General features: G+C 37.4%; 4 protein-coding genes across 4 annotated transcripts in view; 2 read left to right on the top strand and 2 right to left on the bottom strand.

Moving 5' to 3' along the window:
• Window positions 1-8,876, top strand: part of LOC117997148 (uncharacterized) — a 68,577-nt gene extending 59,701 nt beyond the window's left edge. Inside the window, exon 3 of the mRNA XM_034985324.2 lies at window positions 5,439-8,876. Coding sequence (XP_034841215.1) covers window positions 5,439-8,672 — 3,234 coding nt within the window. The 3' untranslated portion in view covers window positions 8,673-8,876. The remainder of the gene's footprint in view (window positions 1-5,438) is intronic.
• A 1,319-nt stretch (window positions 8,877-10,195) lies between these two features.
• On the bottom strand, window positions 10,196-12,945 carry LOC117996819 (uncharacterized protein C1orf131 homolog). The gene is made up of 3 exons (XM_034984955.2): window positions 12,571-12,945; window positions 11,668-11,855; window positions 10,196-10,393 (listed from the first exon to the last, which is right to left on the bottom strand). The coding sequence occupies exons 1-3, from the start codon at window positions 12,833-12,835 to the stop codon at window positions 10,319-10,321; spliced, it is 528 nt and encodes a 175-aa protein (XP_034840846.1). The 5' UTR covers window positions 12,836-12,945; the 3' UTR covers window positions 10,196-10,318.
• Window positions 12,946-13,684: 739 nt separating this feature from the next.
• Smyd3 (SET and MYND domain containing, class 3) lies at window positions 13,685-23,466 on the top strand. Its single transcript, XM_034985328.2, has 9 exons — window positions 13,685-14,232; window positions 14,746-14,830; window positions 17,094-17,253; window positions 17,640-17,767; window positions 18,296-18,472; window positions 19,140-19,239; window positions 20,327-20,785; window positions 21,428-21,590; window positions 22,448-23,466. The coding sequence occupies exons 1-9, from the start codon at window positions 14,105-14,107 to the stop codon at window positions 22,650-22,652; spliced, it is 1,605 nt and encodes a 534-aa protein (XP_034841219.1). The 5' UTR covers window positions 13,685-14,104; the 3' UTR covers window positions 22,653-23,466.
• A 271-nt stretch (window positions 23,467-23,737) lies between these two features.
• Window positions 23,738-25,488, bottom strand: LOC117997152 (RNA-binding protein 45-like). Its single transcript, XM_034985330.2, has one exon. The coding sequence runs from the start codon at window positions 25,263-25,265 to the stop codon at window positions 23,841-23,843; it is 1,425 nt and encodes a 474-aa protein (XP_034841221.1). The 5' UTR covers window positions 25,266-25,488; the 3' UTR covers window positions 23,738-23,840.
• Window positions 25,489-27,069: the final 1,581 nt, after the last annotated feature.

The raw sequence follows: 27,069 nt of genomic DNA, 5'->3' as shown, positions 1-27,069 counted from the left end.
AGTACGGCGCACTACCTCCAGACCTGTTTATATTTCGGTTGATGAACGCCCCTTACGCCCGTCAACTAACTACAGGCCAGGCTTGACAGGTGACTCCAGCAACCACGGAGGAGTAGTCCGTGCAGAGGCGTCTCTAGCCCTTGTGGCGCCCGTGTGCAACCAGTACCCTGGCGCCCTCTAGTCTAGTAAGAGCAGGGTCAAAATGGAATACTAACAGTTATATTTTCAAACGGAAATTCGGATGCAAATGGTGCAATTTTAAATGATGACGGCATCGGCCATACATAACACGAGCGCAGGGTCTTTGAGAGCGCCGGCATCGACGCATCTTTGGAGGTGTCGCATTAGAGGGCGCTCGGCGCCCCCTTAAACCCGGCGCCCGTGTGCGCCGCACACCCTGCACCATAGGTAAAGACGCCTCTGAGTCCGTGCCAGCAACCGAAGGGATCGCTTGCCTGAGATGATAGGGGCACAAAATTCTTACTTTAAATTATTGGGAAACTACCCCTATTTTATTCGTAAGTGGCGGGGACACCTTAGCATCGAACAGAATTACAAGCGCAGTGAAATAAATTATATATAGGTGTATGCCGTTTCCATCCTGTATTCGTAAATTATTTATATTAGTAGTCGTAGTCGTAGTCTCAATCGACTTCTACTTCTGGACATAACTAATTCCCATGTAACGATTTCGACAGTCTGCGGTCAAAATTATAATTAATAATATGTGCCTACCTGCATTGCAATTGATCAAGTAATGTGCCGATATAGGTACATGGTTACTTTCTTCATGCCGTCGAAATGTGTTCGTCACGCGAACCGTACCTACACGTTCTAGTGACGCCCGATGAATATTCAATCCTTCAGATAAAGAAATGAAAGTTCCTCCGTGCACTATTAGCCGCCTAAATGTTAGCTTCTTTGCTCATATTAATAGGCACATTATTGCCTAATTGCCTAATTCGCCTATCTGTACTATTATGTATTATAAGCATATAGGTACATAAACCTCTCATCATCATCAAGCAATAGACGTCCATAGTTGGACACAGGTCTCTTGCAAGGATCTCCACACGCCAGCGGCTCCTTGCAACTCATGACTTGGGACCCCAACGCCTATCGGGTTATACAACCCTTTGAACTATATCGGTTACTCTGGTTCTCCTACGGACCTCATTTCTGATTTGATTTCTGAGACAAACTCCAAGCATAATATAGCTCTTTCCATCGCCCGCTAGAGCTTTCTTATGAGGCCCATAGTTAGCGACCATATTATCTCGGATCCATCTGTCATCACTGGCAACAAGAACCTCCAAACAACCAAAATTGGCAAGTCTCAAATCAGTGCTGCAGTGGAAGATATCCTTCGCCGCAGGTGACATTGCAAAAAGAAAATCATTTAACTACTTTTGGATTTGTCAATGTAGTTCAAAAATGGCTAATACTATTCATTACAAAACTCAGAAATATATTAATTTAGGTAGAAGATAGAAACTCATACTAATTTAGGGAAAGTTCATCTTCTTAATAAGCAGGATATATTCAATAGTTAGGTAATATTTTTCTCAATATGGTATGGACTGCTTTCGTTTTTCAAACTTTTTCCATCTTGGGCGTGGGCGGACGTTAGTGTGAGAACAAAAAAATTGATGAGAAAACTTTTCTCGCCTTTAGTAGGTATCAAATTTACATGTTTTTGAAGACTCTTGACATACGAATATTGAAAGTGGAAATTTGTTAAATAATATTATAATTTACACATATAAGTAATATCACTTATTAGTACATAATATAAGATAGTACGTCCTACTTATGAGAGTAGCTAGGAAAACATAATGGCCGGTTCACATTTATCCACTCGCCGCCCAATAAGTTAATTCCAGCCAGCGAACTTTATGTCTACGATTCCAATCTTGACTGAATATGGAACCAAAACACTGTTCCACCTATCCAGTAGGGAATGTGATAAGTAGATATCATTAGGCTAAGGTCTGAGTGAGGCGCGTTTTGAAGAACCTGCAAGGTGTGGTATCATCAGGGTGTAGAATCTGCAGTTTAGTTTAGCTTGTTAAGTTTAAGTTTACAGGAGTTTACACTGTAAACTGCTGCGCTATTGATTGCGGGAGAATGAGAGCTACAATGTCAAGATCGCAATCACCTCTGATTGGTTGACGCTCGCTCACTATTGGCTACAATGCATTGTTGCAACAAGAATCCCGCAAATTCAGCCAATCAGAACAATTAAGATTGTAATAATGATTGATGCAGATTTTAGACAATCGCCCTACTGTAAAGTATAAACAAGTGATTGAAAACTGCAGGCCCCGCTGGGTGCCTAACGGCTAACGGTAACGCTTGACTTTATAGTATACTATCTCAGGCAGACAGGACTTAAATAATGTTAACCAGCCACAATAGAAAAATAAGAACAGTTCAAAGTCTTGTTATTATAGAAATATTAACGTAATATTTGTTTACAAACATTTCGCTGACACTGGAATAATAAAATGATGACCACTTTAATTAATTTACCTAAACAAAATTACTAGGTAGTAAGTATTGATCGATCAACAGTACAAAGTGCAAAGGTCTTTCAAATCTATTAAACTAGACTGAGTAGCTAGCCGCAATTAATTTATACCTATCTATTAGTTTATTTATTTAACTACGAATGCTCGCGTTAGCGATAATAATGCTTAGTAATGCAACGAGTATTAAATCTACCGAATATTATACTCTGGAGAAGTAAAATAAATAATCTTAGAAAAATAAAAAAAATAAAACAGAAAAAAATTAACTTATGAAAGAGGGTAGGTAGTAAAGATAAAGTCTAAAGGACTAATGACTTTTTAAACTCAGTCCACGGCTTAATAGTGTTTTAAAAAGTCGGAGGTACAAACTAGTACCTATAGCTAGATAAAATAATGAGTTTGGAACGCTCTTCCAACATCAGTTTTCCCCTTCAATTATAATGTGGGTACCATGGGTACCTTCAAATCAAGAGTGAATAGGCATCTTCAAGGCAAGCGCGTTCCATCTTAGGCTGCATCATCACTTTGCCACCAGGTCTGATTGCAGCCAAGCGCTGGTTTATAATTTAAAAAAAGACCACCTATAGTAGTATAGTATATTTATTCTTTATAATATTATTTATCTACATCATTAGCCTTAAAAGATTCAGGAAAATCAGGTGAAGTAAAAGTTGTAGTAGCAACTTTACATGATAATAAATATTGTCAATTTTAACATGTTTATTTACAACAATATTAAGATAAGATACCTATTAAGAGATAACTTTTATGACCTCTTTGGCGTAGTGAAGTGATTGCCGACCTCGCAAGCTGGTTCAGTTCACGGTTAGGTCAATTTAATGGGTTATATTATTAATTCTGCTGAGGTTCTTGCCGGCTCTTCGTAGTAGAATCTTCATTCCGAACTGATGGTAGAGCGACAGACGTAGCATAGAGACATCAGCTGTTGTCCTACATGTTTTTTTTAATCCGTTAGGATTTGAGGCTAAAGATCAAAGAGCGTAGGTATTTTTACTTTGCTCAAGACTTTACTAACCTTCAAACGAGACAGAGTTATGTCTCATACATTTGTCTGGCATAAATCTGTCATGTTTTTTTTATTCAGATACAAGTTAGCCCTTGACTGCAATCTTACCTGGTGGTAAGTCAAGATGGAAGCGGACTAACCTGGAAGGGGTATGGCAGTTTTTATTAAACCCCTGCCCCTTTGGTTTCTACACGGCATCGTACCGGAACACTAAATCGCCCCGGCCGAAGCCTCCCAGCGGACCAGACCAGAAATTTAGAAATTATAAAATTCCAAACCCCTGCCAAGAATCGAACTCGGGACCTCCCACTAATAGCAATCTGAAAGAAAAGTCATAATACGCCCAGTGGATCACGCAGTATTGTGTCATCCTTCGGTTGGCCGCCCAGCAACTTTTTGAATCTACCTATAGGTACTCTAAAATAGTAAGCGTTTCTGTAATTGGTACTTAGACAGCAGCATTCACCACTTACGCGCCGTGATCGTATCAAACCTGTTATCATTAAAAAAATTGAGCTCTTACAACTTAACAATCTCAGCCGTCACTGCCTAAAATAAATGCTCATTCCGCTTTCGATAACAGTTTCCTGGTACCGTTGACCCCCTTATCGACTTCGGTACGGACGTTAGACGTCAAACATCGACATCGATAATTTGTTTATTTCACTCTCTACCTACCTATCATCTCCGACAAGTTACAACTCTCCGATGCAGTCTAAGTGTAGCAAAGATATTTTTTAAAATTCTTAACTAAATCTTATATATAGCTATCCTTAGATATTATCGTGTACAAATCATGCCCGCAAGGAATTTATCCAAGAATACTGCCTGCACTTCCGCGCTAAACAGCCAAACAGATTCTTTGCACGAAAATAAGTCAGCCGTTTTGTCAACATCTCGTAAGAAAACGATTAATGTATTTATTACGTTCATACAGTGCACTCATTGGCTATAAATACCTACTATCTATCGCTTTAGCATTTCGATATTTTTCGTAGCTGAGCGTTACATCCGATAGATACGTTGCATCAATCGGGGCAAAATGCAGGCCTTTAAAATGACCTTGTTGTCCCAAAAAATTTGCAACACTTCGCATTTACGCTGTAAAGATCAACCAAAAATAATACACAGTCCCAAAAAAAAGATGTAAAAAATTAACATACCGCTGACGAAGTTACTAGTAAAAACCAGTATAAAGTACCTAGGTACAGGGTGTGTTCTTTTATGTTTTGTTGTCAAAAACGTGCTACTCTCGCTCTTGACATTTCGTTTTACATGTACAAGCAGTCTATTGAAATGTCTTTACTCGTTTACGCTTGAATGCCAATCGTTATCCTATATCTAGTAGATACTAGCATTTATGATCCCCTCTTCACATACGATACAGTGTATTTAACTTAATAAGTACATATTTTATTAAGTACGAATTTAACTTTAAACACAAGTTAAAATCATACTTTCAAAACAAATATTAACAATTCCCATTTTTGAAAAATTAAATATAACAAATTATTATCATGTAACGCTCCCTAGTGCTAGTGCTTCTATACATAATGTATATATTATTTATGGTAGCACTATACCCAAAATCGATTAATGGACGGAATGATAAGCAACATACTAAACCTTAGTGGTTTTTTTGTTGTGTTAAAAGTATTTGTAAAATGTTCAATATTTGATAGTTAATAAAAAAAAAAAAAAAAAAAAAAAAAAAATCTTTGTATTGACTCTTCGGGAGTAAAGCTGGCAAATTCAAGGAATCAGCGCAGTTTAGTTTGTAACATAGGTCTAAACTACACAAACTTATAATCCCTTTCTGCACATACTCTACATTTTATCTTCTGATCTCCAAAACTCACCAATTTTTCTCTTCTTTCCAGATGGATAGCAGCTCAGAGGCGATGGAGCTAAGACGGGAGCTGGACGCGGTAAAGAGCGCGTTACAACAACAATCGGAATCGGTCTTGAAACAAAGACATCAGTTAGTCGAAGCTAGTCAAGCACTCGCCGCGCGAGACAAAGAGGCTGTACAGGAGAGACGCCTCAGACAAGACCAGCTCGCGATTGTCCTACGATCGTTAGTTCTATTAGAATCCAGATTAAGCAGAGAACAAAAACAAATCAACGTCTCCCTGAAGCAAAAAGAAAAAATAATCAGATCTCAACAGGAAGAAATCGTCAAATTAAAAGCTCGAAAATCCTACTGCAACAACTGCCAACAACTTCTCGGATTCACGAGCGAACAGACCAACATTGAAACAGACCCAGAGTTTCAAAGCTTAGAAAGCACAGATTCTAGATTTCAAAACAGCTTTGTACGAAGCTGTAGCTATCGAGAGAGAAAAGCTCCACCGGCATTCCAAAAGAATACTAGGTTAAGTAAAAGCTTTCAATTGCCCAAGAACGATATCGTTTATGGAAACTCTAGTTCCAGCGAAGAAGGGAATACAGCTAGCGCTAGCAGCAAAAGGACCTTCATTAAAAATAAACAAGCCTTTGTCAGACGGGACGTATTTAGGAGATCTAGAAAATATTCGGGAAGAAAGAATAATGGAAAGAATAATGAAAATCTTCAGAAGAATGTTTACAACAACCAAATGAACAGCAGTAGCGCAGAAGAATGTGTCAGTTTGCCTTTTCAAATTAATCACGACGATGCCGATACTACTGCTAACCAAATAGCAAATGATATAAGAAGAGCATCTCTGAAAATAGATCAGCTGATTGGGGAAGCTGCTAAGAAAGAATCTGAGAATACTCAAAGTGACTCAGATAAAACTTATTCAACGAAAATGGAAAGGATCCATGGGATTAAAAGGCAAGCATCAGATGAAATAAAAGCCAATAGGCAAATCTTTCTTAGTAAGGTATTAAGTGACGATGGTGAAGAAAAGCCGTGGTACTGCAATGTTAGCGACCCAGAACAAGAAATCGACTGTCTAGACCAAAGAGTGTCGCTTAATAATGCGCAATCTAAATCCACCGATGATATTTTAATGGCCGGTCTTAACGCTGGAATTCTTCACGCTGAAGTTATATCAGCAAAAAATGAAGTCCTCTGCAACAACATACTTAAAAATAGTGTTAATAACAAATTCAGTTCCAGTTTCGATGACAAAAATAATAACATACACGATAAGGACATAGCTGCTGCAGAAGTCAGTGAAAATTGGTATGCTAGCACGAGCGATGCCGATGATACCCCACCTAATGAAATATACAAAAATAATCCAGTATTGGAATGTGTTAATCAGATATTGCTTCAAAATTCTCTAGATGATAGCAGCAACGATAATTCTAAGTCAAGCGAAACACCAAGTCCGAGTCCTAAGGCATCAACAAAACGTGTCCAATTTTCTACATTAAACAGCATCTCATATGATGATAAGATCCGAGCTAATATTGGAAATAATCATACACTACCAAGATCAGACAAACGAGCTAATAAGATAGTCAAATTTAGTCTAGAAACTGCTTCAGAACATAGCTACGAAGTACCAAACACTGCACAAGGCTTTCAATATGAGATACAAAGCATTTATAGTAATGAATATGAACCCATTATCACTAAGAATGCAGAGCAAAAGCCTGCACCGGTGCCAAGAATGGCTCCGAATGCTGAGAAATCAGCTGTTCCTAAAATAAGAGGCTCTATAGTTAAAAATATTGCTGCGAATATAGAAAGTCGCAATCTTATGTTTACAATGGATACAAAACCTGATATCAATCTTGGTTCTATGAAAATATTTAACAAAAGAAAAGTGCCACGAACTCCTCCTGCACTGCCGCCTAAACCAAAGAATTTGTCAGCAAAATGGAAAGCTGAGAACTCTGTCAGACCAGCGACAGAGCCTTTAGACTCTGACGCCGTTGCGGCTAATCAACGGGTTGCAGATGTTAAGATGAGAAACGTGGGACAAGTGGCCACTGTAAAACATGTTGAACCGGACTACTGCTCCATTTCAGAGATAAATGTTCCAGTAGTCAGTAATGGTAAAAGGGAATTGCTACTAACGCAGCCTACGGTTGAGATTCATAATGAACAGTACCCAATCCATACATCAATGCAAAGGAATAGTGTGGCTAAGGTGGTATCTTTGCCTAGAATACAGAACAAAATAAGTGACAAAGACATTCCAAAACTTCCACACGTCACCGAAATCATTATTCCCGACGAAGACGAAAAGCCTAATGAAGAACACCGTCCATTTAATCAAACAACTGAAAGTTACTTGGCTAATTTTAGCATGCATGTCCTACAACCAAAACTGGATCCTAGAGGTTCGATCCAAATGGGAAATACTGTATCTTCAATTCTCTCAGAGATTAATAAAGGTGCTAAGACCGGTGGTAAACAGATTAATTTGACGGAATTGGATAACCAATTCAATCAAGCTCCTGGAAAAATTAATGCCGAACCACGCAAAGCAGAATATTTAGACGATATAGATAAGTTTGATTTGTCTCAAGATTTCGAGGAATTTAAAATAGATGACGAGCTCGGGAGTATAGTAGCAGAGGAATATCGCATAAGCTCTGAGGGCAGTGATGGCTCTATTTCTGACGTAGTGACCGAAAATCTTACCATCGTACCGGAAAAAAACGATCAACTTAATACAGCAAAAAACGGTAACAACATTGAGAACATTGATACATTTCATGAGTGTAATGAAAATGAAAAAAACGTGAACAAAGGGCTAGCGAAGAACGCAAAGCTATCTAATAAGCCTGATCTCCTATCGAATATAGAAAATGTTGAGACTGAATCAGTTAGGAACTCTGATATTGAGTCGAGTAACTCCTCTGGCAGTAACAGTGGTTCATACAATACAGTAAAATGTGAACCGAGAATGATTCTGAATAATAATGCTGATGCTAATTTGAGGAGAACTAAAGGCACTTTTGATTTCTTCCTGGAGACATCTGGCCTAAGTTCCAAGTCTATATTTTCGCCTAGCAAGAACTACCTTGGTCTGAGGCCCCCTAGTGCCAATCATAAAAATGTTCTGAAACCCAAGGACATCAAAATGAGAGTTAAAAATCCTATAGCAACGAACAAAATCAACGAAAAATCTATGACGACTGCAATTAAATATTTTGAGCCTTATGTATAGCATAATAAATACTATTGTATAATGTATAAATTATTACTATAATTTTTTTCTTATAAATTTTAATTAGGTATTTTATTTATTGTAAAAAACTAACTTGCCTGCATAATATTAACTATATTTATGTTAAAATTTGTGCTGTAAATATTTTTAATTATACGTAGTTATTACACAATTTATGAAATATACAATAATTTCGAAATCATACATACGTATTTTTAATTAAGCTAAGTAGGTCTAGTTCCCTATCGCCTAATTTAAGGCAGTGGACCGCCGGCGAGAAAACGACTAACTGTCGGCGATTTTCGCTCTTAAGAAATGCACAATAAATGTACATTCCGTGTAAACGAGAGATGCACACTGCCGGCGACGACTCGCTTTACTACTTTTATCGCTGAGCAACGAGCTTTCAAAAATAAACTCGCTCAGCGATGCTCGCTCGCTTAAACACTTGTAAAGCGCGCGCAGGTTTGCACATGACTGAGCGACCGCGGGCGAATGACGCTAGTGATCGCTCGTCGCACTTGCACACTCGCTTATAGCCCGGCGACAAAACTATCGAAACTACACACTCGCTTCTCGCTGATCGCCAACTCGTTTAAGTGTCTAGTTCTCGTTCACACTGGCTTAAAGTGGAAAAGAAAATTCCTGGTATAAATGATTATTTTTATCGCTTTGCACAATGCTCACTGAAGTAGGTAGGTAGGTACAATGTGCGTTTTGTCACGTTTCAACGAAACAGTTCCATTAACTTTTGAAATTTACGGATTAGAATTATCAAGCTCTACCTATTCAAGGTCTAAGACGTCAGTATCGAGATTCAAGATCGTTTCTGAGATCTGTTTTTTTTCTCGAGTCCAAGGAAATTAATATTATGGCTAGGAATTGCCAAAGAACGCTGTGCGATGATAGATCAGTCAGTCAGTCAAAAGTCAGCTTTTCCTTTTATATACATATACATACTAACTGATGCCCACGGCTTTGGTTTTAGTATTTTAAGTCCCATAGAAACTTGATTTTCCAGGACAAAAAGTAGCCTACCCGTAGCTGTAGGTCAGGTCACCTGCAGCATCAGGATTGATGAGTTGGAATCCAAATTTTTTATGGAATAATGTCGCAAGAAATCTCGGAGATTTCGGTATACATAGATAGAAAAACACAACTCCTCCTTTTTTGAAAGACGGTTAAAAAAGTAGCCTATGTTACTCCTTGGTTAATCCTCTACTGGCCTGTGAAAGTTTCGTCAAAATAGGTGAACCTATTTTAAACGGGCTGATCTTCGGAACGGCTTCGTTTAAACAGACAGACAAAAATTGTAAAAACACGTGATTCAGTTATGGTACAGTTCAAATAACCATATAAGCAACCATGAGGATGAGGTAGTTATTTCGGAATAACAGACAGCCACTTCGATTTTATTTATATAAAAAAAGTATAGAAGTATAGATATTAGTATAGATACCAAAGGAATGGACCACTAGCGACATCTAGCGGTGACATTATGTATTACTTGAAGAAACTATAAAAGTTACCTGAGCTATTATAGTACCATTGTATTCTGTTTACAGACTCATGTTTCATACAAATTAAAAATAAATTAATAAAATCATTTTTTTTATTTCTATTGCTTATTTATCATACTAAAAGAATTATATTAATTTTTGTTTCTTTTTCCTCTTGCCTTTATCTTTACTATCATCTTTTTTCAAATCCTTTTTCTGTACCTGTAAACGATAGAAATCAGAGGTAAGTATGGCATTTCTCTATAACTCCAGCAATTTACAATGCTACAGTTGTTCTTTGGAATTATTTTTGTACTAGCTTATGCTCGCGATTTCGTCCGCGTGGACTACACAAGTTTCAAACCCCTATTTCACCCCCTTAAGGATTGAATTTTCAAAAATCCTTTCTTAGCGGATGCCTACGTCATAATAGCTATCTGCATGCCAAATTTCAGCCTGATCCGTCCAGTAGTTTGAGCTGTGTGTTGATAGATCAGTCAGTCAGTCACCTTATCCTTTTATATATTTAGAAGATGAGTGAATTGCTCAAGATCGACAACACGCGTCGATCACTTTTTTTGCTGGCTATATTCGATAATTCAAAAGCACTTGTAAAAGTTTACTTGAATAAAAAATCTTTTTTATTCTTTTCCATCTCCTGATGTACTATGCAAATCCACTACACAATGTAAATGATAAAAAGCTTTGATTTGACTCCCTCCAGCAATGCACGGGGCTGCAATTGCTTGTACAGTCATGATCAACCCATCGCCAGCTCACTGCAGAGCACGGGTCTACCACACTGGCCATGTGAAGACTTCACACACCTTTGAGAACATTATGGAGAACTCTCAGGCATACAGGTTTCCTCACGATGTTTTCCATCACCGTTAAAGCAGTGATATTTAATTACTTAAAACGCACATAACTCCAAAAAGGTAGAGGTGCGTGTCCAGAATCGAACCCCCAACCGCTGATTAGAAAGCAGACATCCTTACCACCTATAATAGTTTAATATATGTAATATTTAATATATAACCTATAATAGCTTGTACAGTATGATATAATAATATTGTAAATTGATCACTTGAAAAGAGCAACCGCAGAGTTTCGCTAGTTCTCTGTAGGAACGGCATTCCAAACCAGTGGTAAATTAAACTAGTTGACGATTTAAAAGCACCTGTAAAAGTTTACTTCAATAAAATTATATTCTATTCTATTCTTTGATGGATGAGTTTGGGATGGATAATGGGCCTAACTCAAAAGTTACAATCAGTGTTTAATCAAACAATTGCCATTGCCGCACAAGTGTTACATGCTGCTTTATTCAGCTTTAACAGAAGAAAAAGATTTTATTTTCAGTCTAGAAACTTCAGATTTTCTCTTTAAAGTTGACCCCATTCCACACTTTAAAAAGATTTTCAAAAATCCACCCAAGGGAAGTTGGCACAGATTACCTAGTCTTAAATAAAAAAAATTGCTAGTAGATAATGTACCTTTCCATAGCTACTTAAGAGATACCCAACATCATTGTTGGCTTTTTTCTTTTTCTTCTTGACACCTGTGCTCAGTATGCCTCTAGAAATCATCAACATCTTCTCTGCTTCTCTCTTATCTTTCTCTTCCTTCTGTTTTTGCATAAGCTCTTTGTAGTTCACATATTCCCTCTTTGGTGGTATTGCACCTGTGAATGTATTAATATATAGATTTTAGTTTTATACACACTGTTATGTAATTTTGGGTTTAAGGCATTTTTAAATGTTATGTGTTTTTTTTGGGATCACAATATTTTTTCAATATAAAAATATTCTTACACCTTCCAGGGTGCAAGCTGTCTCTGGCCCATATTTTGCAAAGATTGATTCAGCAGTTGAACCATTAAAAAGTAATAATCAGACAAACTTTAATTGTATTTACTTACCTAAAATATAAAAAAATACTAGCTTATTCCCGCGTATTCGTCCGCGTGGACTAGGTACACAAATTTCAAACCTGTTTCACACCCTTAAAGGTTGAATTTTCGAAAATATATGGTAATATGTGGACTGTGTAACTTAGTTAATTAGAAATAGGTTTAGAAGTAATACTTAAGAAGACTATTTTATTTATATAGGGGTTTGCTCATGAAGTGAGCATGTCACCCCTGTAGGGTACAAACTGGATACAAAAATGTCTTACTTCCTACGTCCAAGCACTCCTAATACTAATTTGTACAGAATCCTTGCCTTCACGGATGCTGGGAAGGCAAGAATGCTGTTCCATGTTCTTGTGTTTAGGAGATTTACGTACTGTAAAAAATACCATCTTTCAGCTTTGTTACGGACGCATTCTAAGACGACTATTTGAAATTTAATACCAATAACATGCTAAGGTGAGGAATGATCAGTACAATACCTAACCTAAACTTACTGCCAATGCTATTTTTGCCTGTTCTTTTTTTGTAGTATCGAATCCGGACATTCCAAACTTAACAATTTCGTGTCGGATTTGCTTCAAATCCAAGTCTTTCTTTGGATGTACAGTTTGTTTTGTTTTTGTATTAACTATGATATTTTCTTCTTCAGCATGTTTCTTTTTAGGTTTGTGTGCTTCGAATTTTACTACTTGAAAATTACTCTCTGCGTTTTTTAAGGCAAGCGCTGCCTTTGTTGGGACGATTGACATAATTGTTTAATTATGAATAATCTGTTTCAATAAATAAAAATAATTTCCGGCTAATATTGCGAATTACTGTGGATTTTTACTTTCTTGCTGGCAAACCAAATCAAATTCAAATTGACATTTGGCTAGCCATAGACTATGGAGTGTATGCCATAGATTTAAAAAAGATCACACCATAGATGTAGACTCAGAACAAGGACTAGTAGAAGTAGCCCTATTGTGACACTTACTGTTAGAGCGAGATAGCTAAATACATTTAAGCTCTTATTAGAACGTGACAAAATGATTGTTTTGTCCTTATCACCGTGGCCACTTTTTTTGTTTGCCAAAATGTATTTGTACGTGAGTATTTGGCAAACAACGTGAAGTATACAAGGAATGAAATCTGCTTGAGCGAGAGGGACTGAGGGGGCCATGCTAGTTGCAAATCTGGACATATTCTGCGGATGTAGACTATTATTGGCATGGACAAGAGATTGTAGAAGTAGAATTAGAGAAACATTCATCTAAGGAATTTTGTATATTTTTATTATCTATGTACAACCATAGACAACACAATCATAGACAAAAGATTTTTGTTTGTTATATGCTGCTCTGGATTCTGGTCATTTCGTATCTTCCAAGACACTTTCAAGACTTGCTGGTGAACTGTTTTGAAACTGTACAGTACCTACAAAACGGGAATAGAAGGATTTTTCAAAGAAACTTTGTCAACCAATAGAAATTGTAACACTTGCTGGATACAATTATCAAAATATATTATTATCCATATCTGCCGCCAGACTTGAGAAAAGTTTAAAAATCTATGAATGATATGTCATTTTTGACAGTTGTTACTGTCATTGTCAAATTTTCAAAACAAAGTTCGAGTTTGCTTTGAGCAAATTAAGAAGAAGAAGAAGTGTTTTGAACAAAAATGTATCTTGGTAGTTGGTAGGCCATCAAGCTAAAATTAGGATGGGTTTTATTTGTTTTTCTTCGGTGATATTTGTGGTTGCGGATGTGGACGCACATCACCTCAACTATAAATAATGTAACCGCATGTTGAATGGGTATTTATAGAATCGCAGGTAGAATGTTGAAGACTGGAGAGTGGAGCCAATTTTAAGCTAACTTGCGTAGCTGATCGCTAGTGATTTTACATTCCAAATAACTGCTAATTTGCAGAGGACTTACAGAGTTATAACTCTGCAACTCCTTAGCTTTACATCACTAAGTAAGCTAAAGGAATAATACTCTTAAATCAGACAAAAGCAATATAAATTATTTAATATGAAAAATAAGTTTAGAATAGATAATATAGCGGTAAAAGCCGGCGATCTTATCTTAACGGAGGAGCCGTTCGCTTATGTGTTATCATCAAAAGAAAAAGGCAACAGATGTGATAATTGTCTCAAACAGTAAGTACCTGTCTACCATTCTTACTATTGTAAGTTATATTGTTACTTATCAAAACTTCTAATTCATGGCATAAACAAGTGCCTAAATTTTAAGTAGGTACTTAGGTATGTAGTGAGTGTTGAAGTATGTTATCGTCACTATTTAAATAATTAAAAAGCTATTAATTCTGCTCTGGTGCAGTTATTTTTTTTTTGACAAAAGTCTCTCTTTCTCTGCATTGATTTTCTCAGTGCTGTATGCAGAGGGTTGTGACCTCTTTCTGAGGAATTTTCTGGGGTTAGTAATGTAGTGGATTTCTCAGATATTTCCACAAACAATTTAAGTTAGAGAACTCTAAAATTTTACATCTAATATCAGATGTAAGTGATAAGAACTGGGACTGACGGCTTATTGTTCTCTCCAAGGCACAGAGGAGATAAAAAGGTCAAATTAACTATCAAAATCAGTAGATATAATATATTGTCATAACTACTCAAATAAAAAGGTCCTCCTGATTAAGAGTATTATTTCAGATGCAAAGTACTCAAGTGTTCAGCTTGTCAGTTTGTCCACTATTGTGGGAAGAATTGCCAAAGAGATGCTTGGGTTGATCATAAGGTTGGTATTCTTTTTTCTGTAAATCACTACCCATATTATAAATGTGAAAGTGTGTTTGTTTTGTTGGTTTGTCCTTCAGTCACGTCGCAACGGATCAAGGTGATTTTTTGCATGGGTATAGTTAAAGACCTGGAGAGTGAGATAAGCTACTTTTTACCCAGGAAAACCAAAGAGTTCCCATGTAATTTCGAAAAACCTTTTCGCAAGCGCCAGCTAGTATTATATAAAAATTAACTAAGTAATGATTGAAAACCGGCCAAGTGCGAGTCAGGCTAGCGCAACGAGGGTTCCGTACTACAGTCGTATTTTTTTCGACATTTTGCACGATAATTCAAAAACTATGATGCATAAAAATAAATAAAAATCTGTTTTAGAATGCAAAGGTGAATACCTTTCATATGATACCCCACTTGATATAGTTATCTAGCATTGAAAATTGAGAATCCTAATTATTAGTTCATGACCACAATTCACGGTTTTTAGATTTTTCCTCGAATGTCTGCTATAAGACCTACCTGCATGCCAAATTTCATGATTCTTGGTCAACGGGAAGTACCCTGTAGGTTTCTTGACAGACAGACAGACAACAAAGTGACCCTTTAAGGGTTCCGTTTTTCCTTTTGAGGTACGGAACCTTAAAACTTAATTACTACAATGATTAAATTACATTGAAATGGTTTACACCATTCACCATCTTTTAGAACATTTCATGAGGAGGGTTTCATTTGTTTTGATAACTGGTTTCTGGTGATTTTTAAACTTAACAGTTTTTATAGTTTACTAGCTGATGCCCGCGACTTCGTACACGTGGATTTAGGTTTTTAAAAATCCTGTGGGAACTATTTGATTTCCCGGGATAAAAGTAGCCTATGTCACTCTCCAGGTCTTTGAATATACCCATGCAAAAAATCACGTCCATCTGTTGTTGCGTTGCGATGTGATTGAAGGACAAACCAATAAACCAACAAACAAATACACTTTTGCATTTATATGGGTACTGATTTTTAAACGACTGTGACACGCAGACAGACTGCACAAAACTATAAGAGATGTTTACTTTTTTTACTAAGGAACCCTAAAAATCTAGCAAACTAATATTATACTGTAATAAAATAAGAAGTGAGAACACTTGCCTCACCAGTCCTCATATTTATGACTGTTTTGACATGATACATAGCAATGATTAGTTGTTACAGTATTAGATACATACCAGCAGAATATTTTCATGGCACACTGCCATTCACAACTCAACAGCAATAGAATTAGTTTTAGAAAATGTTTTTAGTTATATAATTCAAAATGATGTATAATGGTGAATTCTGCCAATAAAATAATAAAATAAATAAATAAAAATATTTTTTATATAATTAAACTTTTACAAGTATTTTTGAATCGTCAGATGCATCTACCACTGTTTCGGAATGCCTTTCCTACCGAGAAGAACCAGCCACCACCAAAAGTTTGATATACAATATTATGCCATGTATAAAAACGTAGGTATTTGCAGACCCGCGCGTTGCTTGAAGGAGCTGCAGGTCAAATCCACGCTTTTTTATCATTTAGATAATCTTCCATTGTGTAATATGCTTTTTTCAGGAGCATACTTTTAATAGATTTTTAAACTTGTGTAAAGGCAAGTCCAAAATAGTTTGCGGAATTTTGTTATAAAAGGTGATACCTATACCCACAAATGACTTTTGGACTTTCCTGAGGGGGAGGGTAGGAGTTGCAAGCTTATTACGGTTTCTAGTTAGCCTATTGTGTAGATCACCAATTTTCTTGTAACCAAGAATATTTTGTGTAACAAAAACTATGTTATTGTAAATATATTGAAGGGCTACTGTAAGGATACCTTAAATTTCTCTCGAAGGGAATCGCGTGGTTTTAAGTTACAAATTGCGCGTATTGCCCTTTTTTGTAATAAAAATATCAGTCCGCACTGCCTCGCGATCTAATCTAAAATTCTATAAACGCCTCTCTCTTATCTCCATCTCTCATAAGTCATAACAGATAGAGTTACACTAGAGTTGTTGAAGCGACGCCTCGCAAACCCCCACGGTACCCGCGTTCGCCCGCACCGGGTTAGCGCGGGGGCTGTGCAGGGCGTTCCCTCCCCGATTACTATTGCTATTTCAACCTGTCGCGTACTATATATTTCTCCGATTACGTAACCAAATAAGCCCGGCTTGACTCTAGCGATACGTATCCAGGACTTTTGGCACATTATAAATGGTTTTGATTTTGACCATTATGTATTTTTCAGTGGGAATGTGCAAACTTGAAGAGGGTCTCGCCGAAAGTAATTCCGGATGCAGCTCGCATGATGGCGAAGATCATAAATCGCATACAGCGCAGCGACGGCGGCACGCACAAAGCATACTACACTGCCACTTCGTTTAGGAGGTGGAAGGATCTTATGTCCCGTAAGTTTTATATTTTATCTCCCATTTGTTCAGAAATTTTGCTATAGGGGTTCCTAATTATGGGAGAGAGCCGAGTTGTTCCATCCACTGGGCGCCTAGAATATAACATTAAAATGTATTACAAATTGCATCTGGAAAGTTCCAAATTGTGGGTTCCTTTTTTGGGCAATATAATTAAGACCCCAAAAAACGAGTCCTAATATGATAAATTGTAGAATCAAAATTGGTTAAACTGTTGGGCTGTGAAAAGCTAGCAGACGGACAGACACACAGACACACTTTTGCATTTATAATATTAGTATGGATTATGACTTGTTTTACAAATAATTTTCTTGTGAGTCATGCTGCTATTGTCCCAATAACTTGAATAAAATTTTCTATTACAGATTATACAGATTTAAAAACAGACAAGAAAAGAATGGATCACTTCACATCTTTATGTGGGGTTCTTTATGAATTCCTAAAAGACATATCAATGCCAAATACTGTTGAGCTTATGGGATTGTATGGAAGAGTAAGTATAGGTTTCACTGTTTCTTCTCTACTAATATTATAAAATAGATGATGGCCGCGACTTTGTCCGCGTGGATTTTGGTTTTCAATAATCTTGTGGGAACTCTTTGCATTTCCAGGATAAAAAGTTGCCTATGTCAATTTCCGGGACGCAAGCTACCTCTGTACCAAATTTCATATAAATCGGTTTAGCTGATGGATGGGCCTTTAAGAATCCTGTGGGAACTCTTTGATTTTCCGGGATAAAAAGTAGCCTATGTCCTTCAAACTGTTGAGCCGTGAAAAGCTAACAGACAGACAGACAGACACACCTTGACATCCATCCATACTAATATTATAAATGGAATGTCGGAATGCATGTGCACGCTGGTAACACACTTTACCAGGGTGAAAGCTTTATGTTAAAAAAAGCTTTAACTGCTATGTGGAAGCAGCTTTAGAAAAAGTCTGTGCGGAAGATCAAGACAAGAATAAGACGTGTAAGGGGCAATGTCGCGAGTTATTTGACCAGAACCTTATTCATTTTCAGATGATTATAAACAGTTTCACGATCCTGGATATAGACATGAACTCGATCGGAACCGGCATCTACTTGGCTTCGTCCATCATTGACCATAGTTGTAACCCCAATGCTGTGGCGACGTTTGACGGGAAGACAATCAATATTAGAGTTATAAAGGGCATGCCTTGCTTGGACTGGAAGAAGGTAAGAACTGGCCAAGTGTGAACTAGACTCACGCACTGAGGGTTCCGTACCTTGGAAAGATTAAAATCAAAACAGTTTCGCGATCCTGGATATAGACATGAATTCGATCGGAACCGTCATCTACTTGGCGTCGTCCATCATTGGCCATATAAGTTCCACAAATTGCTACTGCGCGTGGCCGCCATTTTAGTGACGTCGGCACTAGACTGAAGTTTCGAGCTGATAGTAGGTATATTTTTACTTAAATATACCATCAAATGACGTTATTTTGATGTTAATGAGACATGGTTCCGGCGGAATAGCAATTTGCGGGACTTATAGTTGTAACCCCAACGCTGTGGCGACATTTGATAGGAAGACGATTAATATTAGAGTTATAAAGGACATGCCTTGTTTAGACTGGAAGAAGGTAAGAACTGGCCAAGTGTGAGTCAGACTCGCGCACCGCGGGTTCCGTACCTTGGAAGAATCATTGACCACGGTTGTAACCTCAATGCTGTGGCGACCTTTGATGGGAAGAAGATCAATATTAGATTAGGTGGGCACAGTCATCTTGCAAGATCTCTCGCACGTCTGAGCGCTCAAAGTTACGTCCGACAGTTTGTAGTGTGTAGCCGTTCGTCAGCCGCGGTTTATAATTTTTTTCCACCTTAATAATGTGTTTCAGATCAGGATATCGTACATCGACCTGATGAAGACGCCGTGGGAGCGGCAGTCGGAGCTGCAGCGCAGCTACTACTTCCTGTGCGCGTGTGACAGGTGCATGGGTAAAGGCTTTCGATGTGCATACTAATTATTCCCTAAAGCAGTGCTCTTCAAAGAAAGAGGGTAGTTCGCTACTGCCTATGACAGCTCGAACTTCATCTCTCGCAGCACCGCAGTCCCGTCGTGACCACGATTACTAATATATATTTTTCCATAAAAACTTTGGTCAAAAATACTCATTTACTTCATGTTTGTTCCTCAAAGATAATTTTCTGAATTTTCCCAGATTTGCACAAATGTGAAGTAAATTGAGTATATTTGACCAAAGTTTTAATGGAAAAACATGTAGATGCATAAATGTTATGCCCGCAAAACTCATTACCATAAGCCTTCGATGTATGTTCTATTTTCGAAAAACTAACTAAAATTTGAATTTTCGCGGCTGGATGTATCAAACCACCTTAAAAGGTTGTACATAAAGATGCAGAGTTGTGGGGTTTTAGTTTATTTTCATTAATTTAAAAGTTATAATTATAGCTGCCCTATTTCACCATGACTGCTCAGCCTTTGCTGTAGTAGTGAGTGTACTGATAATCGTTCACGCGTGTGCGTAATTTAAGCTGCGTCGAGATTAAAACTGAGCGCACGCACACTATATCAATGTGTTTGTGTGCACTCACACAAACATAGCCAAACCGTCTTTGTGAAATAGAATATCAGTGTCACCAATATCTAAAATAAAACTATATTACTCTTACTCTATTATCTTATATACAATATGTATAAAAAGATGGCTTGCAGTTAGCTATTATGACGTAGACATACTCTATACAGGGGTTAGAAATTTGTGTAGACCACGCGGATGAAAACTGAGCTAACTGCTCACACTTTGAAAAACACTGCTTTAAGCTAAATTACTATTAAGCCTTAAATAGACAATGCGCGACGGTAGCAGCGCGGTTCCTACGCGTTTTAATACAGCTCCTTATGTTACAAGTTTCACAAGCATTTTCCGCCACGCGATGTCTCACCAGGCCCTTATAAATTCTCAAAAACTCTTCAAACTTTCTATATTGCAAGCAAAGCGCATGGCTTTAAGATTTGAACACCTGTTTTCTCCATACAAAATACAATAATTCTGATTTTCAGATGAAAATGATCTGAAATACGTGCACGCTGCAAAATGTCTCAACTCCGAATGTAATAATCCTGTTAACATTTCCTGGAAGAAAAATCTAGTTCTAGTAAAAAAACCTGAAAAACATGAGAAAGAATTAGAAAATGGAAAAAGTGAAGAAAAAACTACTACTGATAATGTAGGAAATGAAATTACTAATGAGAAAGTATTGGGAAAGAAAAACGAGAGCACAATTGAAAACGCAGAAAAATGTATAAGAAAAAACGAGAACGCAATTCAAAATGGAGAATGTGAAGAGAAAACAACAAACGGGATTGAAGATATGAACATAAATGGAGAAATACAAGATAAAAGTATAAGCTGTGAGGAATGTGGAACTAAGTTTACAGAGAAAAATGTTGAAATTTTCATCAAAACTATGGAGTTTAGTGAATTGCATTTGCAGAATATGAAGGAAACTTCTGTGTCTTGTATCCTTTTTTATGAAATTAATATTAACATGACACCTATGGGGTATGAGGTGAGTCGTGGAGGGGGCGACGCCCTGCACGGGGCGTCCCCACCCCGATTGCCACGTGTCGACCTGTCGCGAACTATAACTTTTCTCTTTTGCTTTTACTTTTAGATGTAAATACCAAAGTAAATCAGAGGTTGTTTTATGGTTTTAGCTGGACAGGCTAAGTTCAAATCATATTTTATTAAATCCATACTAATATTGTAAATGCGAAAGTGTGTCTGTCATGTTACCTGTTCATGTCCCATCTACTTAACCGATTTTAACGTTTGGTATAGATATAGCATTCAATGGATCTAGATTCTAGACTGATTGTTATCCCGGAAAATCAGTTTTAAAACCTAAATCCACGGGGACGAAGTCGCGAGCATCATCTAGTGTTATAAAATACGAAATGCTATCTGTCTGTCTTCTGTCTGGTTACCCTTTCACAGTTCAACCGCTCAACAGATATTAACAAAATTAAGCATAGAGGTAGCTTACCCAAAAAATAGTTCCCATGTCGTTTTTACAAACCTAAAGCCACGTGGACGAAGTCACAAAAATATTTTCGCCCTACCCTCCTTTTGGACATTTTTTCTTAACTTTATTGATACAGATGTGGATATTTGTAAATACTGTCTTGAAAGGCAAGAAGGTGTATTGCATCCACTGAATGTGATGTATGCTCAGACTTTGGACAATGCTTTTGATGCTCTCATACAAGTGCAGCTTTGGGAGACAGCTTGTGGGTATGCAGAGAAACTGGTACCATGTTTTAGGTAAGATTTACACCCGAATTCATAGTCAAGATTGGGCTTATTTAGAAGACGATTCAAATGACATGTGTCATATTCAACATTTTATGCAATGCATGGCGTCTGAATCGTCCTCTAAAGGAACCCCTATCTTGATCATGAATGCCGGTGTTAATGTCTTTATTTATCCAGAATATGGATCTTCTGATGGCATTATTATTCACACATCGATTATTTAGATCCATACTTATCCGGGAAAATAAAGTTCCCGCTGGATTTTTACAACCTAAACACGGAATTAGTCAGAATCTTATAGCATAAAAATTCCCAATAATAATACCCGGCTGAGTTTGACTTCTTATCTTTAGTTTTAAGTTTACGTAATTAATTAATCAGTCTTGCAAATTCCACAAACAATCAAAAAGTGTACAATGGTACCCATTTTGAATAAATAAATGCTTTGAGTTTGAGTTTTATTAGTCAAATACTGAAGAAAGTTTCGCGCGAGTTCAATAAAACATGAAAATTAATTTTAGAATTCAAATTCTATAAAATACATAGCATATTTTTCACGGTGTAGTCACGGTGTCAGGCTAGCACATGGATTTAGCAAGTAATCTTCTGAATATATAAAAGGATAAAACTGGCCAAGTGCGTGGCGGGTCACACGCAGTGTAGGGTTCCGTAGTCACAATCCTCAAAAAACATATAACTCCTTAACCTGTGAACCCTACTTAGCCATGATGGTTTTCCTTTAAAATTTATTATGTATACATACTACTGTTGTGAATTTTTTCACGTTCCTATATACTACCATTTGGCTGATAGAGGGGGGGGGGACGACGACACTATTTCCACTAAAGAAATAATTTATTTCCCAGATTTTACTACGGCAACACGCATCCTTTAATGGGTTTGCTGCATTTGAAATACGGAAAGATTCTGCTGTACAAAATGTGTCTAGAAGAAGCATTACATCACTTCAAGCAAGCTGAGAAAATATTAAAAATCACTCATGGAGAGAGACATCCGTTATACAGGGATCATTTACTGCCATTGATCAGTCAGACGATTATAGAATCTTAATAAATTCAAGCATGCATCACAATCATGGCCTATGGCCAAACCCAAAATTCTAAGAGGACGTATTTTTAGAGTAGTGAGCCGGCGATTGGGTTGATGATGATAATAGTGAGGAATCATGGAATTATGATATTGGTGAGGAATCACGAAATTATAATAATGGTGAGGAATCACGGAATTGTGATAATGGTGAGGAATCACGGAATTTGGAAAATCCGAACTGTATGGAATAGTGTCACACATAAGTGCGACAGAGATGTACAAATATTGTACATCGACCTTTAGAAAGAGACAGCGGTTACGTAGAGCCTTGTCTCTGTCGTTGAGATCGACTAAACGTTACACATATAGAACGCGACAGGTCGAGATGATAATTGGGGAGGGAACACCCGGCTCACCCGCACAGCCTCCCGCTACCCCGGTGCTGGCAAGCGCGGGTGACGTGTTGGTGAGCGGGGCGTCCCCCCACCTCATACCCCGATTGACATCTCGACCTGTCGCAGACAGATATGAGTCACAGAGACAACACTCTAAGAAGCCAATAGTCAATGTACAATATTTCCTGCCGGCTACTGTACACACTCAATTGCATCCTCTCCCTGCAGTCAATAACTGCATATCAAATCTTTTTTAACCAATAGCCCTTTAGATTTCAGCCCACTCTTGTCTATTTGACCATATTTTACTGCATTTGAAAATATGTGTTGATTTATCAAGAACTATGTCCAAGTCTCATGTAAATTACCAGTTTGTGAATGGTCTGAATACCATATTCTAAATTGTCAATTATTTTGTCATCAAGCAATAAGACTGTGTGTGCAATAATGTAATGGTTTAAGTTAAGACCAATAAAGAATTGTTAAAAAGCTTTGTCCGTTTCATTTTCCTCATGACATGGATCTAACAAGTCGTATGACTGTCAGTTTTCCAGACAGTTAAGGGCTAAGTCTATGTAAGTAGGTAAGGGAACAGACTATAAAATAAACTACTCTTCTGGACTTATGAATTAATAAAATTATCAAAAAGTCAGTCTTGTATTGAGTCTGAATTGTAGATTATTTTATAGTAAGTGTAAAGAATACTGTCCGTTGGTAGGTAAAATATTTATTGATGTCCACACTACAAGTTCAAGAAAAAATGTCTGTAGGTCTACATTTATGTCTAAAGAGAATTTGTCCCGTCTGTCCTGTCTCAATCATCATATCTCATTCTCTTAGAAGGGCCTTCTTCCTCAGCCTCCAACACTTTTATGCGGACACCGCATATTTCGGCTCCATGTAAGACTCTGATTGCCTCATCTGCAGATTCGGTAGTTGCATAGCGTGCATAGCCTACAGTTTTGTTAGGTAGTGTGTAAACATTAATGAGGTTTCCAAAACGGCAAAAGATGTCCCTCAACACAGTTAAAGGGGGAGGGTGAGGTTTGCACACCAGGAAACATCTCTTAGCAACCGGGCTATCTATGTCAGCCAATGGTTGAGTGGGAGGAAGTTGAGCACTGCAGTAGTTCAAATCAGTGCTTTCAGGGACATTGTCATCGGAAACACCAGTTGTAGCCATTTTTATCAATTTGGAGGCTTCCGCAATAGCCACAGCCAGCTGTGCAAGATCTGGTGTAGAACTGTTAGAGGTAGATTCTATAGCACTTTTTAGGTTATTAACAGCATTGGGTATGTCAGAGAAATTCTTTTCATGAGGATCAAATTTTGAATTAGCTGGTTTAACAAAGATCCTTTGGCCTGGTGGATATTCAAATTCATTCAACTTTTGTACAGCATAGGCAGCTGAAACTGGATTTGAGAACTGTGCCGATCCTTTGCCAAAGTTATTAATCAAATCAACAAAGTAGCGGCAGTCTACAAGACCAGGTATAATGTCAAATAATGTTTCTACATGCATCTGTGTTAAATAAGGACTACACATAAAGTTAACACGAGTAAAACCCCTAGGGTTTACATTCATCATAGAAATGAGAGAGGTGTTTTGATTAGCCGATGATGTGGCTAAATTATTTATATTAGTCTCAAAGGCAGTCTCTTGTCGCCTATTGGACCCTTTAGGTTGAGCAAAAATAGCCCTGAATCTTCTTTCACACTCCTCATAAGCAAAGGCAGCTTCTGAAAATTTTCGATATTTTATGTAAGCAAAACCCTTAGACTCTTTTGTGTTTCGGTCCCTTTGTATGAGCACATCTTCAATGTAACCGAATGTTTTAAAATGGTCTTCGAGCATGTCCTCATTCATACTTGTTGGAATGTGTAAAAATAACCTCCTGTATTTGTCATTACTATAATCATCCGATTGAATATCTGATCGGTTAGCTGCAACCATAACCTTAAGAGGACGACTGGAATTACCTAGAACCTTGGAATTCATCGCCTCTAAAGCTGTGGCAGCTTCCGAGGTTTTCGAAAACTTTATGAACACAACTCCTTTAGGTTTCCCAGTATTATGATCGCATGGTATACGTATATCTTCTATGGTACCAAACTCAGAGAATGCGTCCCGGAATTCTTCCTCCTTAAGATCGCGATCGCAAACGATAAAGAGTCGTGAATAAATTGGTAAATCTTCACGATCTTTATCTCCACGGGAGAACCTACGCCGGTCATCCATTGCGAATTCACAAAAATAAAACCAAAACCTGAGATGTAAAATTAGTTATCAGGATTGTATGTAGTACTATAGTAAGAGTTTACTATATATTTGATAAAGTTCCTAGGCACTTTAGTTTTATCTTGCAAGACTTTTTCCCACAACAAACGCTACATGCAAAACGAAAACTTCAAAATGGCGGAGGCGGCGGCGTAGTAAAAGGCGGCGCGTTTTATCCAGTATCCTCTATTAATCTGTGGCGGCGCGACTGCTGTTTGTTCAGTGTCCTCATGTCCTCATTCATCTAAGGTCGGTGGCGTAGACTGAGTAAAAAATCTAGACAGTAGAACGTTTGCTTTCACATTCACACTAAAAAGAGAGCACAGATAAAGTTACTAATGTGATAAACAGAGACGCAGCTAACCTATTTTTTGTCCCTTATCGTGCTATCGCTATCTCTGACGCGGTTACACAGTACTTTAGTCTAGCTTTTTTACTCAGTCTACGTTCGGTGGTTATTCGCCTTTGTCTATATTATCTATGGTCATCACCGTAGTTGTCTGTGGTTGTACAGTGCGACAAGGCTATCTTGGCGCATGGTGTCCCCTTTGTTCTTGTTTGAATATTCTAAGAGGCCCAGTAAACGTTCAAGCATGTTTGTCAAATTTTATTAACAAGTTTCTGGCACAAGAAGATCACAAGTTTCGTTAACTTTCATAAAATAAGGAAGGTCTGACACGCACTGGCTCTCTCTCTATTATTTCAGAAATTACAACACTTGATATTTTGTACTGCAAGCCTTTTTAATGTTAATAAAGCCCTCGCTATTAAATCAATGTTACCTGTTTCTACTGTAAAACCATAGAGACATAATCCAAGCCTGGGTTCCTTAGATGTAGCCATAGATTATCTAGTAGCTATCCGATTTTATCTCTATGCTGGGTTCTATACGTAGACGGAGTAAAAAATCTAGACAAAGGAACATTTGCTTTCTCATTCACACTAAAAAGAGAGCACAGATAAAGTTACTAATGTTATAAAAAGAGACGCAGCTAACCTATTTTATCCCTTATCAAAGATAATATATTAAACAAGTACAGATCGCTAACTCTCTATTTAAAATTGTAACTAGTTCAAGACTATTACTAGATGGCGTCACTTGGTTCGTATGAAATATATTTTTTATGGATTTGACGAAATATCATATTTTACTTGTCTGGTTCATCAAATTTATTTATATTTAGTAACAAAATACAAAATTTTCACAACATTACCATCGGAAAAAATTAATTCTTAATTTTAATTATTGACTCATTGAACTTTACGATATCCATAGCATTTTGCTTTGGATAGCTGAAGTAGTATTACAAAATTCCAGTAGATGGCGTAACAAAATGACTTGTTACTTGAAAATAAAATTATTATTTTGCCTTTGGATTGGTGACGGTTGAATTTGACGGTGTGTTACAATTTTCTGAGTGCTTTTATTTCTTTTCCCTATTTCGTTTGTGAATTGTTTCTGCTATATGGACTCCGAGATTCTGCTAACCCGATTACTTGTGCTTGCTCCTGGATTTTTGATGATGCCAAACTGCTGACCTACGCTTGATAGCGGACCCTTTGATGATTGCCTGTGATTTTGGATTTCGTTTATTATTTGAGTAAAATTTGAGTTGGCTCTAAATAAAATAGAGTTTCATCAGCTGTTCGATAGATGGCACTAAATAAATTCGATAACTCACATTTTAGCTTGCACAATAATGCCATCACACTATAAGGAGTTGACCTACAAGGTACCGGCGACTTAAAGGAGTTTTACGCAAGC

The sequence above is a fragment of the Maniola hyperantus genome, chromosome 4 (assembly GCF_902806685.2).
Source record: "Maniola hyperantus chromosome 4, iAphHyp1.2, whole genome shotgun sequence".
Lineage (NCBI taxonomy): Eukaryota > Metazoa > Arthropoda > Insecta > Lepidoptera > Nymphalidae > Maniola > Maniola hyperantus.
Note: the sequence above shows the minus strand (reverse complement) of the source record. Positions and strands in the feature narration are given on the sequence as shown.

What these genes read in the sequence shown, in the direction of transcription:
- LOC117996819 (XM_034984955.2), bottom strand. Translation starts at nt 12,835, where the DNA reads ATGTCAATCGTCCCAACAAAGGCAGCGCTTGCCTTAAAAAACGCAGAG. An exon ending in AGCATTGGCAGTAAGTTTAG is followed by an intron (nt 11,856 to 12,570) that starts GTTAGGTATTGT and finishes ATACATTCACAG; the next exon opens with GTGCAATACCACCAAAGAGG. An exon ending in TCTTAAGTAGCTATGGAAAG is followed by an intron (nt 10,394 to 11,667) that starts GTACATTATCTA and finishes TATCGTTTACAG; the next exon opens with GTACAGAAAAAGGATTTGAA.
- Smyd3 (XM_034985328.2), top strand. Translation starts at nt 14,105, where the DNA reads ATGAAAAATAAGTTTAGAATAGATAATATAGCGGTAAAAGCCGGCGAT. An exon ending in TTATGGGATTGTATGGAAGA is followed by an intron (nt 17,768 to 18,295) that starts GTAAGTATAGGT and finishes ATTCATTTTCAG; the next exon opens with ATGATTATAAACAGTTTCAC. An exon ending in AAACTGGTACCATGTTTTAG is followed by an intron (nt 21,591 to 22,447) that starts GTAAGATTTACA and finishes TTTATTTCCCAG; the next exon opens with ATTTTACTACGGCAACACGC.
- LOC117997152 (XM_034985330.2), bottom strand. Translation starts at nt 25,265, where the DNA reads ATGGATGACCGGCGTAGGTTCTCCCGTGGAGATAAAGATCGTGAAGAT.